At 43.8% G+C, this 15,600-nt stretch overlaps 1 protein-coding gene across 1 annotated transcript in view; it reads right to left on the bottom strand.

Moving 5' to 3' along the window:
• Window positions 1–15,600, bottom strand: part of LOC124802892 (protein singles bar) — a 127,344-nt gene that overhangs the window by 70,678 nt on the left and 41,066 nt on the right. The window contains exon 2 of the mRNA XM_047263952.1: window positions 8,728–8,881. Within this exon, the coding sequence (XP_047119908.1) occupies window positions 8,728–8,881 (154 nt within the window). The remainder of the gene's footprint in view (window positions 1–8,727; window positions 8,882–15,600) is intronic.

The following is a 15,600-nucleotide window of genomic DNA, read 5'->3' as shown; positions in this document are numbered from 1 at the left end:
GTAAATGTGATCAGTTGTAACCGTGGAAGTTGTAAAATTATTGTCCTCGCTGTAACGATGCAAAAACTGTTCTAATTTTGTGTTTCTTTTATTTTTCCCCTCCTGTTTTCGCTTACAGACACTGTGTAGTAAACAAAACGTAGGTCATTTACTGGTAAAGACGCAGTTTGGAAGTTTATACACATTTACTCATGGCGCAATACAGTGTAGTTGTAGTGTACTTCGCAATAAACCAGCGGAGACAGCAAGACAGGTGAATGAATTAGTATCTCAGTGTAAAAACATAATTGTCTCACGCAGTGAAAAAATGCTGCCTACTGGATGCAAGACACAGTCCTGAGCCCCAGGTGACGAAGTAGTGCAAGTAGGCACGAGGCCAGACCGATGTGGACACTTGCCTCGGGTTGGGATGATCAGGTGCTACAGACAGATAGGCTCAACCGCTGCACGTGCGGTGAGGTATCTTATCTGGTGATGTCACATATTCAACACTTGCCACCGACTTCTGCGGTATTTCCCGGCGTTTGCGGCACCATGTGTTTTGTTGCATTGTATTACTTGTCTCAGCGTCATCTATGCCGCTTCGGAGGTTTTTAAACGTTAATAAGAATCATCCAGTATACAGGTACCGGCGCCTCTGTGTGTGTGTGTGTGTGTGTGTGTGTGTGTGTGTGTGTGTGTGTGTGAACATCCAAATATTTATCAGACTAAGTTTAAAAATCTGAAGTAACTCGGTCAACTACTTTTCGAGATTTCTGGTAACAACCTCAAACTACGACTTTCCTTTGTATAGTGATATAGTAGATAAACAGCCATGGGTGTTTAAATATCCCGAACGGAAACGCTTAATGACTTACTGTTTCGAGTAATAATTTTCAGAACTTTTAACATTGCAGCGCGTCAGCAATCGTGAATAATTTAATGATTATCAAGAATCCGCCTCGATTGCAAATAGAAACCGAATGTTGATCTAGGTTTTAAAAAAACTTTGAACTGACGTCGTACGTCTCTTCACGCATATACACATAACTTTGCATACCATTTTGGTAACACCTGATAGCACTAATTCCAATGACCTCTGTCGGTCAATAGATAATAAGGGCGATGAAAGCGACGTTGCACGTCCTTTCACGCTTGTATATTAAGCCCGTTACATTATTTGACCTTTCACGTCAAAAGCTATTAGAACATAAAGGTAGTTCGTCTGTTCCACGCTACATGCGTTCACATACCTCACCTGATTAAGCTTTATGGTTCAGTACCTCAAGTACCTGATTTTAAGAAACTAGTTTAGCTTTAGGTTCTTTTTACACTACTTTGGTACATATCCGATAACACTATTCAAAATGACCTCTGTCGGTCATTAGATATTAAGGGCGATGAAGGCGATGTCGTACGTCCTTTCACGCAATTACATTAAGCCTGTCATACTAATTTCACCCTTTTCTGGTCAATAGTGCTTAGAATTTAATATAGTAACTTTACACGCTTATCCAAGCGTAGTCATCAAATACTATCACCAACCCCAAGTAATTGAAAAATGGGTTATTCATCCTCCATATTTTTAGCCTGCTTCTAGATGATGGTATTTTGTCTGTCCTGCGTGCATGCGTTTTGGCCATGCGTGGAATTTGCTATTCCACATATATAGTTTCAGCCTATTCACGTTCTATAGTTCTACAAAATCGTCCTCGACCTAGGACAATATACATACACACGCGTTAACTTCCTGCGCCTTTGACCCGGTCATCGGATCGCTTTCGTAACACATTTTATGCCAATCACATGGAAGATGATTTCTCAATTTGTGCATGCGCGTTCCTTTCCGACATTCTCACAGCCTAGCTGCCGGCGCCACCTCAGTTTACCTGAGAGCCCGCGGTCCACCGAACGTTGGCTGGGGTGAGGAAGCAAAAATTGGTTCAAATGGCTCTGAGCACTATGGGACTTAACTTCTGACGTCATCAGTCCCCTAGAACTTAGAACTACTTAAACCCAACTAACCTAAAGACATCACACACATCCATGGCCGAGGCAGGATTCGAACCTGCGATCCGTAGCGGTCGCGCGGTTCCAGACTGTAGCGCCTAGAACCGCTCGGCCACCCCAGCCGGCTGAGGAAGCAAGCTTCTTACGTTTGAGCTGAGTACAGCTATTGACATGGTACACACGTACCGTTTGTTTTACATTTTATGCGAGTCTTTGCCCTTTTGGGCGTTCTGTATTAATGTTGGACCATGCCTCTTTAAGCAGTTTGCAGTTTTAATATGTTCCGAAACCTAGGTCAACATCGGGTTTCTATTTGCAATCTAGGCGGATTCTTTATAATTATTAATAATTTTCAAATTTTAAGGGTACCATGTTCTCTAGTCTCGGTAAGCGCTCTAAACACAAGACACTGGAAGTTTGCAGACGCCTAGAGTGTGTTTTGCTACTGACACTGCGCTGTTGATATCATCCACTGATGGAAAATAAGAGAGGCATTCAGTAAGTAACGCAACAATTTTTTTTCCTCGGCCAGTTCGGTTGAAGAAATGCAGAATTTATTGTGGGACATCGTGGAATATTCCCGTTTTAGCCCCTACAGTTTCATGAAATTCCCATAGGCGGCGGCGCTATATGTGGCCTACAAAATGGCCCCTGCAAGGGAGGTGCTCCGAAGCAGAGTTGCTATTGAGTTTCTTTTGGTGGAAAGCCAGAGTATCGCAAATATTCACAGGCACTTGTAGAATGTCAACGGAGACCTCGCAGTGGACAAAACTACGGCGAGTCGTTGGGTGAGGCGCCCGTCATCATGGCAACAAGTTCGCGCAAACCTGCCCATCTCCCGCGTGCCGGCCGCCCGCATACAGCTGTGACTACTCCTGCATTGTTGGAACGTGATGACTAGACCTCGGATTTTAGGTAAAAACCTATTTTGTTCCTCATTAAATAAAGGCAATAAAAGCTGTACATACACTATTTACGCCAAGTTATGATCGGAAACGCTAGTTTTATAGAACCCAAAAATACCTAATTTCAGGTTAGTACCTGATTGTACTTAAATTTTAAAAATCCAGTTAAATAATGTATTTTATGACTAACATTTTCTTGCGGTCTTCCCAGCTAAGATGGCTTGGCTCTGAGCACTATGGAACTTAACATCTATGGTCATCAGTCCCCTAGAACTTAGAACTACTTAAACCTAACTAACCTAAGGACATCACACAACACCCAGTCATCACGAGGCAGAGAAAATCCCTGACCCCGCCGGGAATCGAACCCGGGAACCCGGGCGCGGGGAGCGAGAACGCTACCGCACGACCACGAGCTGCGGACCCCAGCTAAGAATTACGCAGATATTTTATTGAAAATTTTAATTTTCTAGTACCCAAAATTCCTAATGTAATGTTAGAAACTGATTGTACATCATTTTTAAAAATTCTAAAAAGACCTAATTTCATGTTAGAACCTGACTCTATCTAATTTTTAAAAATCCAGTCAAATAAAATTTGTATGACTAAAACCACTCTTCTGGTCTTCCCGGCTACTTAGAAAACAGTAATTGAATGATAACTGGTTTGTTTGCGTGAGTGAACGCCAATCGTGAGTGAGACGACGACAGAACACGCCAGGCCGTGCCCGTCCGCCCTGCTCCGCAGAGCGTTGTCGCTCGCTGTGAACCGGGGGGCACGGAGGAGCCTTGTGGTCTGCCTCCGCCGCATTCCTGCCCTGTCGGAACAGCCTGCTTAAAACGCCTGCACCGTTTTCATTCAGTCGGTCAGCGTGCTGCTTGCATGTGGTCAAATATTTCACAGCGACAGTCCACTTGTGGAAAGTTAAGCATGCCGAAAGTAGACAGCGCCAAATCATCTCTGATTCGTGAGTGGTTAAAGGAATTTCCTGATTTCTCCACAGACGGTAGAGTTATTCACTGCAATGTGTGCAACAAAGACGTAAGTAAAATGTTAATCTTTTAACCGCTACGCCCACTCAGAGAACAAAACAAAATGGTTCAAATGGCTCTGAGCACTATGAGACTTAACATCTGAGGTCATCAGTCCCCTAGAACTTAGAACTATTTAAATCTAACTAACCTAAGGACGTCACACACATCCATGCTCGAGGCAGGATTCGAACCTGCGACCGTAGCGGTCGCGCGGTTCCAGACTGTTGCGCCTAGAACCGCTCGGCCACCCTGGCCGGCTCACTCAGAGAACAGTGAAGCCGCTGTTTTTCCCGAGTTAACTTGGACCAGACACGTGAAAATGCAAAAATATTGTTTCTAAACCCTTAACGTAGGTTAATTTTGCTAAGTAGATCTCGTACGTAAACTCTTCCACAAAGTATTTCTCATTTCATTTTGCTTTTAGATACGTTCTGAGCAGAGGTCGCATTTAAGTCAGCATATTGCAGGGATTAAACATCAGGAAAATTTAATAAATAAATCAAACTTGAAACAGACGTTTGTAACTAAACCAAATGCAACAAACAAAAACAAAGTTCATCTTGACCTGTGTCGAGCCATTGTTGCAGAAAACATACCATTCAATGCAGTTGAAAATAGCCATTTCAAAAGTTTTCTCGAGAAATACTGTCACCGAAGCGTTCCATCAGAATCCACACTGAGATACTATTTAGATACTATACGATGAGCACGGTAACTGCGATTCATAGGTGACAGAAAAAAATCAACTTGGTCCCAGATCCTATTGGTATGAAAGTTGGTGAGAAACTTAAGACATTGCTACAAAAGAAAACCAGGGTTGACCACCCTCTGCATAGTGGATGACATCTTGTCAAGTAAATCAACAGAACATGAGTGTGCGGTCTCATTGCGCCTAATACCGTCATTTAAATATGCTCTCGTGACCTGTTAACTTGGAACGCTTATTCTCGGCATATAAGATGCTATTAACAGACAATAGACGCAGTTTCTCAACGGAAAATCTGGAGAAAGTGTTAGTTATTTACTGTGACTGTAATTATGGACATGGACAATAATATAATGTGGGTTTTTGTCAATCTATTTATCTTTCTAGACAGTAAAATGTCAGATTTTGATCAACTATTTTCTAATTCTTATAACCTATTTTTGTAAGTGACAGAACCTATTTTAGGTACCTAATTTAAAATTTTTAGAACCTAAAAGTCCGAGGTCTAGTGATGACACTCTCATTTGAGGTGATCGACAAATCACAATCAAGCACCCCAATGCTCAACTGGACGTCTCTGTTGGTAGTGCCTGACACATTTCAGTTGGGCACTCAAAGGTATGTGCCCGCTTGGTTCCCCGCAATATAATAGAAGACCATAAAGAGCAACGAAGGACCATCTGTGCGGATTTGCTTGTTCGTTACGAGGCTCCTTTTTTCTGTCGAACATCGTCGTAGGTGATGGACTATGGGTTCATCACTTCGAACCGGAATCAAAACGACAGTCCCCTCCGCTGGTAAAGCCATGGCGATGGTCTTCTGGGACTCTGAAGAGGTTATTCTGTTTCATGTCCTCCCTCAAGGTGCAACGATCAACTCAGAAGTGTATTGCGCTACTCTCAGGGAATTGAAGAAATGACTGCAGCGTGTTCGTCGCCACAAAATTGCAAACGAATTTTTCCTTCCCCATGACAATGCAAGGCCTCACATAAATCTGCACACTCGAGAGGAGCTCACAAAAGTTCATTGGACTGTTCTTCCTCATCCACACTACATCTCGGATCTCGCACCTTCCGCTTCACATCTGCTTGGCCCAATGAAGGATGCACACCGCGGGAAGCAGTACGTCTTATTGATGGTATAAGACGTTGGCTCCGGCGTCGACAGCAGCGTGGTACCATGTTACAATTACGAATAACTTAAATTGGAACGATGACATAGATGATGTTGTGGGAAAAGCAAAACCAAAAGGACCGCTATCTATTGCCAAAACACTTAGAAAATTCGAAAGTTTACTAAAGACACTGCTTACACCATGCTTGTCCGCCCTCTTCTGGAGTATTGCAGAGCGGTGTGGAATTCGCATCAGATAGGACGGATGACATCGATAAAGTTCAAAGAAGGAGGAGAGGGAGGAGAAGCAGGAGATTAGGTCATTAGAGACGGAGCACAAGCTTGGATTAGGGAAGGATGGGGAAGGAAATCGGCCGTGCCCTTTCGAAGGAACCACCCCGGCAAATACAAGATGTACATCTTTGCTTCCGCCGTTTGCCGATAGGTGGCGAAAACGGTAAGTAGCCGTCGAAAGAAACAGATCGCAGACGTCAGGCAGTTACCTTGAACCTCGGTCAACATAACCTCATTCAAACATTAGTCGATTTGTGTCTGCATCATAAAGTTGGTCTTCATTTAAAATGTCAGTTTACGAGCCTAATTCTTGGGATTTGTGGGAGACGTCACTGTTTTGTTTCAATGTGAAGAAAACAGCGGCTGAGTCTCATCGAATGTTCTCACGTACGTATGGTAAGGACGCTGTTAGTGAAATAATGTGTCGTGAGTGGTTTCAACGCTTCAAGAACGATGATTTTGACGTCATAGACCGGCATAGTAGTGGAAAAGAGAATGTTTTCGAAGACGCAGAATTTGGAGACATTGCTGAGTGAAGACCCACGTCAAAGAAAAATTGGCACGATTAGTGGGAGTGACACAGCAAGCCATTTCAAAACGTCCCAAGGCTATGACATCGATAAAGTTCAAAGAAGGAGGAGGGGGAGGAGGAACTTGGGAACCGTGTGTGCTGAAACCAAGAGACGTTGAACGGCGGTTGTGTATTTGTGAACAGTTGCTTCAGAGGCAAGAACGGATGGGATTTCTGCATCGCATTGTGACCGGGGACGAAAAATGGGCTCATTACGATAACCCTAAACGCAAAAAATCATGGGGATGTCCCGGCCATGCTTGCCACGTCGACGGCCAAACCGAATTTTCACGGCTACAACATCATGCTCTGCGTTTCGTGGTACCAGCTCGGCGTTGTGTACTATGAGGTGTTAAAACCAAGTGAAACAATCACAGGTGCTCGTTATCGAACGCAATTAATGCGACTGAGCAGAGCATTAAAAGACAGACGGCCGCTATACAGCGAGAGGCACGATAAAGTGATTTTCAGCACGACAACGCTCGACCCTACGTTGCAAAAGAGGTCAAAACGTGCTTGGAAATGTTAAAATGGGAAGTCCTCCTCCACCCGCCGTATTCTCCAGACATTGATCTCTCTGACTATCACCTGTTTACATCAATGGCGCATGGTCTGGCTGACCAACACTTGGGATCTCATGAAGAAGTCACAAATTGGATCAATTCGTGGATCGCTTCAAAAGATGAATAATTTTTTCGACGCGGGATTCGTACACTGCCCGAAAGATAGGAGAAAGTAGTGGCCAGCGATGAAAAATACTTTGAATGATACATGTGTAACGAGTTTGTTTCATTAAAGTCTCAAATGTTGGGGAAAAAACGGCGGAAGCAAAGTTGTACACCTTTTACCTAAAGCAATGTTTGAGAAATCACAGAAAACCTAAATTGGCCGGACGGTGGTTTGAACCGACATCCTCTGGAATGCAAATTCAAGTTCAAACTAGGGCAATTGATTTTGTACTACCGCGAAATAGAAGGACAGAGTGCCACGGACATGATATGTGAGTTGGGGTGGCAATCATTATAACAAAGGCGTTTTTGCTCGCAACAGCATCTTCTCTTGACTGCGGAAACATTCCGTTGGTGCCCACCTACGCAGGGAGAAACGATCATCATGATAAAATAAGAGATGTCAGAGCTCGCACAGAAATATTTAAGTGCACGATTTCCGCGCATGCCGTTTTCGAGAGTGGAACGGCAAACAAACAGATTGAAAGTGTTTCGATGAACCCTCTGTCAGACACTTAATTGCGAGTTAGAGAGTAATCATGGATATGTAGATGTGGTGGCCAGACGTCGTCGAATAGAACATAGATAAATATGCATGTCGTCAAGTTTCAGTGCAGTGCAACATCGGACCACAGTCCCATCCCAATGCCACACAAATCTGGATATTGCACGACTTGACCAGCCAGCCAAATGGAAACCAACTATCAGCTCCTTTGAAACTTTGTCAGGCGATGAAAATCCTGCCTCACTGGAGTATGGCGTAATTGAGTATCCTTTACAGAGACCAACCAACACCTGACACTATTCATGCCGTTCTTTATTCTACCATGCGTGATAACAACATTAAACACGAAAAACACTAATGCATTCTGTTGCCGTTCTACCAGTCACAGAGAATTGCAACTCTAATCTTACATAACTGCCACTGGAATGTACGAGTACGTTAAGGAAGTTACATTGACATCCGGGAATGTCTTCTGGGTGCTTCACTTTTATCAGGCAGTGTAGTTTTATGTTATCTGAAGATGATCACATGATCGAAACCGATAGTTTGTAATGATGTATTTCGTCAGCAGCTCCTGGCGGGTTTGCAGTATGGTTCAAATGGCTCTGAACACTATGGAACTTAACTGCTGAGGTCATCAGTCCCCTAGAACTTAGAACTACTTAAACCTAACTAACCTAAGGACATCATACACATCCATGCCCGAGGCAGGATTCGAACCTGCGACCGTAGCAGTCGCGCGGTTCCGGACTACAGCGCCTAGAACCGCATGGCCACCACGGCCGGCTTGCAGTATGAGTTTCTAATTTGTCCAATAATCACTGTCACATTTTATGATGCTGATAAAGCTGGAATACATAATGAAAGGGCAGGAGTACTTACGGCCTCGGCGACCTTGATCTTGCCGGGTGTGGTGGAGAGGAAGGCAAAGTGCAGGCAGCTGCAGCAGCGGCAGCAGCCGCAGCACGGCACGCCACCCGCCCCTCCGCTGCTGGGGGCCGCCTGGCGCACCCTCACCACACGAGGACCCGCGATCCTGCACACAGCGCGGCGGAGCACGTCAGCACGTGGGCGCAGTAACAACCAGGCAAACTGCCACATTTCTAAAAGTGAGTCAGACGACGTCACATCTTCACGGAAATCCGAACATGTTCGCTGGCGCTGTAGCCTCTTCATTTAGTGGGATGTAAATACACTCTAAGACCAAAAACACAACGTACCACGAAGGAATTATCGGAATGGGATGGAAATCGGTAGATGTGATGTATAAGTACTGCCAACAAATGATTAAAATTCCAGAAAAACCGAATGATTTACTCAAGAGAAAGAGCATTACAAACTCAGCAAATCAATAACGCGTTGGTCCACACTTGGTATTTGTGCAAGCAGTTATTCAGCTTGGCGTTGATTGATACAGTTGTTTGATGTCAACCTCTGGGATACAGTGCCAAATTCAGCCCAACATTTCGCCCTTGTGCAAGCAGTTATTCAGCTTGGCATTGATTGACAGAGTTGTTTGATGTCCACCTCAGGGATATAGTGCCAAATTCAGCCCAACATTTCGCCCTTGTGTAAGCAGTTATTCAGCTTGGCATTGCTTGTTAGAGTTGTTTGATGTCCACCTCAGGGATTTAGTGCCAAATTCATCCCAACATTTGGCCCTTGTGCAAGCAGTTACTCAGTTTGTCAATGATTGATAGAGTTGTTTGATATCCACCTCAGGGATACACTGCCAAATTCAGCCCAACTGACGTGTCAGGTGGTCAAATTTCCGAGATAGTCTGAGGTCCCTGACTATAATGCTCCAAACGTTCAAGCGCTGTCAACTGTCGAGAGCCGGGCGCGGTAGTCTAGCGGTTCTAGGCGCTCAGTCCGGAACCGCGCGACTGCTACGGTCGCAGGTTCGAATCCTGCCTCGGGCATGGATGTGTGTGATGTCCTTAGGTTAGTTAGATTTAAGTATTTCTAAGTTCTAGGGGACTGATGACCACAGATGTTAAGTCCCATAGTGCTCAGAGCCATTTGAACCATTTCAACTGTCGAGAGGTCCGATGACCTTCCTGACCAAGGTAATGTTTGGAAACCAGGAAGACAAACAGCAGACTCTGTCGCGTTGTGCGGGCGGGCATTATCTTGCTGAAATATAAGAGAAGGGTGGCTTGTCATGAAGGGCAACAAAACGGGGCCTAGAATGTCGTAGACGTACCGCTCTGCAGTAACAAAGTCGCGGATGACAAACTATGAGGTTCTGTTATGAAAAGAAATGTCTCTCCAGACCATCATTCCTGGTTGTCGGCCATATAGAGGGGCGACAGTTAGTTTGGTATCCAAACGCTGACTGGGGCGTCTCCAGAAACGTCTTCGCTGGTCATTGGCTCACTTCGAAGCACGACTCAAAATGGTTCAAATGGCTCTGAGCACTATGGGACTTAACATCTGAAGTCATTAGTCCCCTAGAACTTAGAACTACTTAAATCTAACTAACCTAAGGAGATCACACACATCCGTGCCCGAGGCAGGATTCGAAGCTGCGACCGTAGCGGTCGCGCGGTTCCAGACTGAACCGCCTAGAACCGCTCGGCCACCGCGGCCGGTGCACGACTCATCACCGAAGACAATTCTACTTCAGTTACTGATATTCCTTTGGTTTTCATCCGTGGAATCCATGCAGCAAAGCGATACTTCGACGATATTCTACGTCCCGTTTTGTTGCCTTTTTGGGAAGCAATCCTCGGCTTATATTTCAAGAAAGTAGTGCCCGCCCGCACTCGACGAGAGTTTCTTCTGATTGTCTTCGTGCTTTCCAACCCTACCTCGACCAGTAAGGTCGCCGAAACTCTCCCCAATTGGTAACGTTTGCAGCATTATAGGCAGGACCCTACACCCATCCCGAAATTTTGACGATCTAACGCACCAATTGGACACAATTTGGTACGATATCCATTAGGAGGAGCCGGCCGAGGTGGCCGAGCGGTTCTAGGCGCTACAGTCTGGAACCGCTCGACCGCTACGGTCGCAGGTTCGAATCCTGCCTCGGGCATGGATGTGTGTGATGTCCTTAGGTTAGTTAGGTTTAAGTAGTTCTAAGTTCTAGGGGACTGATGACCTCAGAAGTTAAGTCCCATAGGGCTCAGAGCCATTTGAACCATTTGAACCGTTAGGAGGATATTTAACAACTTTATCAATCAATGCACAACCGAATAACTGTTTACATAAGGGCCAGAGGTGGACCAGCGCGTTATTGACTTGCTCATTCTGTGAAGCTCTTTCTATTGAATAAATTAAACAATTTTTTTCTGAAATCGTAGTCATTTGCTCGTCTGTACATGTAAGTCACATCTACCAATTACCATCCCATTCGGATAATTCTTTCGTGGTACGTCTTTTTTGTCTTTTATTTTTTTGTCTTAGAGCACACAATTACTCTAGCACCAAATGTCGAAAACTATAAGGCCACTTTATTCACAAGTGGAAGGACGAGCTGAAATTGCATTTTCTGCACAATATTTTACATTCTTAGACAGTGTGATATCAACTATAAGGAGATAAAGACAAACCATCCACAGTGAGTAGTAGTATTGTTGTTGCAATACCGCAACACACGTTGTCATAGCGTCGTGGAGGGTTGCTCAAGATTTTTCCTGTTTTTAGTTACCAGTGTTCTGACTGTTTTGACCTGACCTGTCACTAATTCCTCTCCCGCACCAACTTCTTCGTTACAGCGTAGCACTTCCACCCTACAAACTCATTCATTGTTTGGATGTATTCCAATTTCCGTCTTCCCCTCGTTTTTACCCTCTATGCCCCCCTCTAGTGCCGTGGACCTGATTCCTCCATGTCTTAGCACATGATTTATCATCCTTCCCCCCTCCTTGTGGTTCTGCAACAGAGTTTTCCCATTATTAGCTGAAATTTCTTACAGAACTCAGTTTTCCTCCTCTCTCATTCCGTCTACAGAGCCCATAACCTCCCGTGGCACTGTCTTCTAGACCCTCCCCTATTACTGCAGTCCAGTCCGCTATTATTACTACCTCGCCATCTCCCTTTACATACAGAATTACCTGTTCAATATCCTCATACACTTAAGAGCCAAAGAAATTGGTACACCTGCCTAATATCGTATAGGGGCCCTGTGAGCAGCAGTGCCGCAACACGACGTGGCAGGGACTCGACTGATGTCTGATGTAGTGCTGGAGGGAAAAGACACCGTGATTCCTGCAGGGCTGCCCATAAATCCGTAAGTGTACGTGGGGGTGGAGATCTCTCCTGAACAGCACGTTGCAAAGCATCCCAGATATGCTCAATAACGTTCGTGTCTAGGGAATACGATGGCCAGCGTAAATGTTTCCACTCAGAAGAGTGTTCCTGGAGCCACTCTGTAGCTACTCTGGACGTTTGGGGTGTCCTGCTGGAATTGCTCATGTCCGTCGGAATGCACAGTGGATATGAATGAATTCAGATGATCAGGATGCTTACGGATGTGTCATCTGTCGGAGTCGTATCTAGACCCAACACCATTACAGACCCTACATCAGCTTCAACAGTCTCTTGCTGACATGCAAGTTCCGTGGAACCATGAGGTTGTCTCCTTACCCGTACAAGTCCATCCACTCGATACAATTTGAAACGAGACTCGTTCGACAAGGCATCATGTTTCCAGTCATCGACGGTCCAATGTAGGTGTTGACGGGACCAGACGAGGCGTAAAGTTTTGTGTCGTGCAGTCATCAAGCATACGCGAGTGGGCCGTCGGTTCCGAAAGTCCATATCGATGATGTACCGTGGAATGGTTCGCGCGCTGATACTTGTTGATGGCCTAGCGTTGAACTCTACAGCAATTTGCGGAAGGGTTGTACTTCTGCCACGTTTAAAGGATCTCTTCAGTCGTAGTTGGTCCAGTTCTTGCAGGATCTTTTTCCGGCCACAGCGATGTTGGAGATTTGATGTTTTACCCGATTCCTGATATTCACCGTACAATCGTGAAATGGTCGAACGGGAAAATCCCCGCTTCATCGCTACCTCGGAAATGCAATCTCCCATCGCTCGTGCGCCGACTATAACATCACGTTCAAACTCTCTTAAATCTTGATAACCTCCCACTGTAGCAGCAGTAACCGATCTGACAACTGCGCCAGACACTTGTTATATAGGCGTTGCCGACCTCAACGCCGTATTCTGCCTGTTTACGTATCTCTGTATTTGAATGCGCTTGCCTATACTAATTTGTTTGGCGCTTCCGTGCATGTTTCCCAATCTTTTCATTTTCTGCTTGTGATGTCGGCATATATAACTGAACTATTGTTTTTGGCGTTGGTTTTAGGACGATTCTGATGATAACAGTCCCATCACTGACCAGTTCGCATATACACTCCCTACCCTTCCTTCTTATTCAACACGAGTCCTAATCTTCTCACGGAAAATCCGAACGGGGAGTATTTCGGTATCTTTTGTAAATATATCAATTTGCAATTACACGCCAATTGCTCTGTGGAAATACATTATGTCTTTTTAATGCAGTTGTTTCTATTGCTTTCTGCGTCCTTATGTTGTTGAGCATTGCTGATTCTTCTACCTTTTAGAGACAATTTCTCTCCAAAAGGGCAATAGGATGTGCAAACTTCTGTCTGCTCCTTAGCCCTTTTTAAATAGGCCGTTGGCAGAACGAGAGTGACATTTTTTATTGAAAGGTTTCGACCGCCATTGCTACTTATTTTTATTCGAAACTGAAGCTTAGATCGATTCCAGGAACCCAGAATGTTTTGATTACCAGTAAAAGATACAACTGTGGACCAACTTCTTAACTTAATCTTCTATTGCACTGAAATACATTAAAGGTCAACGTTTTACAAATGATGATGCATACTTTAACATTATCAAGATATCCTTCAAGTTATTAACACTAAGCAAGGAATTAGTAATAATAATGGTAACATAAAGGCAAACTATAGCGAAGTTCATTTGATATCCACAAAAGCATAAGATTTTTAGCGAAAGTAAGTTATTTTCAGCTTCTTCTTACAGAAGATTTTCATCGTGTTATGTTAATACATCGTTTGAAACTGTTTCTGGATGTAACAAGGAAATCAAAGAGCAGGATTGCAACAACTGTTCCAAGTTAAGTTTTTCCCAAAATAGGAGTTTCATGTGTATTGCAATAAAGGGAATATGTGATATTTATGTTAATGGTATGAATGATATGTACAGATTTGTTTGTAAATTAAAGTAATTTGTCCAATTTTTGCGAATTATACTGTATACATAATAAAACTATACATGAGCAAAAAACGTGTAATTTTCTTTTCTTACACTTAAAATAAACTCAAGTAAAATAACTTACTCCAAACAATGCATTATTGCACTCTCATACGTAGTCTCAAACAATCTGCGTTTTAAGTCTGTCTTCTTTGTAAAGTCAGATGAAGTTCCGAACTGTCTTCTTCCATCTGGTGTTGTGTCACTAACTTGAATGTGTGCTATTCATCGTCATTATCCGCTCTTAACCTGATTCGAGAATGAAACGCAGATAATTGTGCGCTGACGGTCCATATGTGGCGCCTAGATGAGAATTAAGATGCCAATGTTGCGAATAGTCGATAAGTTTCTGTATTATATTTGAGTTTGGCAACAAAAAACATCAAATGCCCAACAAGCCAGCCAAAGGCAATGTATTTAAAGTCAGGGGAAAATTTCCAATCCGTTCACAAAACTGTGTCAGTAGGGTCATTCTCGCAATGATAGAGATTTTTTAAAAATCCATTTCCAAATGGATTCTCATGAAGCTGAAAGAGTCAGTTTTATTTTATATTTCTAAGCAAGAGTTGGATAGGTTTCGGTGATAACTTCTAGCCACATAACTCTAATATTTGTGGGTAAAATCTTTGCCTGGACATTTCTTCATTTGTGTGAGGATATTTGACTGCCATATGATGCTTAGGGTCGCGTGGAAGTAATTGTTGGTAGACTCTTGTTGAGGATTACTTCAATGTGTCTTCTCCAACGTAGCTTTTTCCTATGTAACAGATGTACACGTGTCTGTAAATTTGTATTCTGGACCGAAACACGGAAATCTTTTCTGTAATACTTCTTGCGCCTTCCATGAGTATACTGCTTGTATGTCTTAGGAATATTGACATGCAATTCTGATATGGATTTCTCAGCACCAGTGCGCTTTTGATACATCGAGAGGCTGTGTTGAGAAAAGGCAATTTGAACAAACTGAACATACAGACATGACACGCCTCCACGAAAAGTATTTATCTCGCATATTTTTCAGTTGTATGTCGGGCTGCAACTACAAATTGAGCTTTCATAATACATTAGCACTGATGCAATAAGTAATTTGACCCTGTCTAGACTTCAAAGGCTTTGCTCTTTAATACCAACCAAGTTCTAAACAGTGCCTGATGATCCTGCTCAATTGATATTTTTGTCACTGTATGCAACCAAGGGTGTTGCCGAAACATTTAGATCCCATCTCGATGCAAAATGATTTATCCATGCTGATTCTGGCTCCGCTGTATCTTTGATATTCGTTGAGCATGTTAGCCGCGCTGACCTCACCTTGCACATCATTCAAGATTAGACTGAGACCGTCTGGGTGGGCGATTACTGTGATCTTCAGCCCGCAGTCACAGCATCCTTTCAATTTTGGCTTATAGTAAAGTTGTGTTTTGGTAGTAATGAGTGGTTATACCGTGGGACTGTGTATGCGCTGCTTGGACAGCGCTAAATGGTGGCCGGTTGTGAACCGCTAGA

This window comes from Schistocerca piceifrons, chromosome 1 (genome assembly GCF_021461385.2).
Source record: "Schistocerca piceifrons isolate TAMUIC-IGC-003096 chromosome 1, iqSchPice1.1, whole genome shotgun sequence".
In the NCBI taxonomy this organism is placed as follows: Eukaryota; Metazoa; Arthropoda; class Insecta; order Orthoptera; family Acrididae; genus Schistocerca; species Schistocerca piceifrons.
This window is presented reverse-complemented; position numbering and strand designations above follow the sequence as displayed.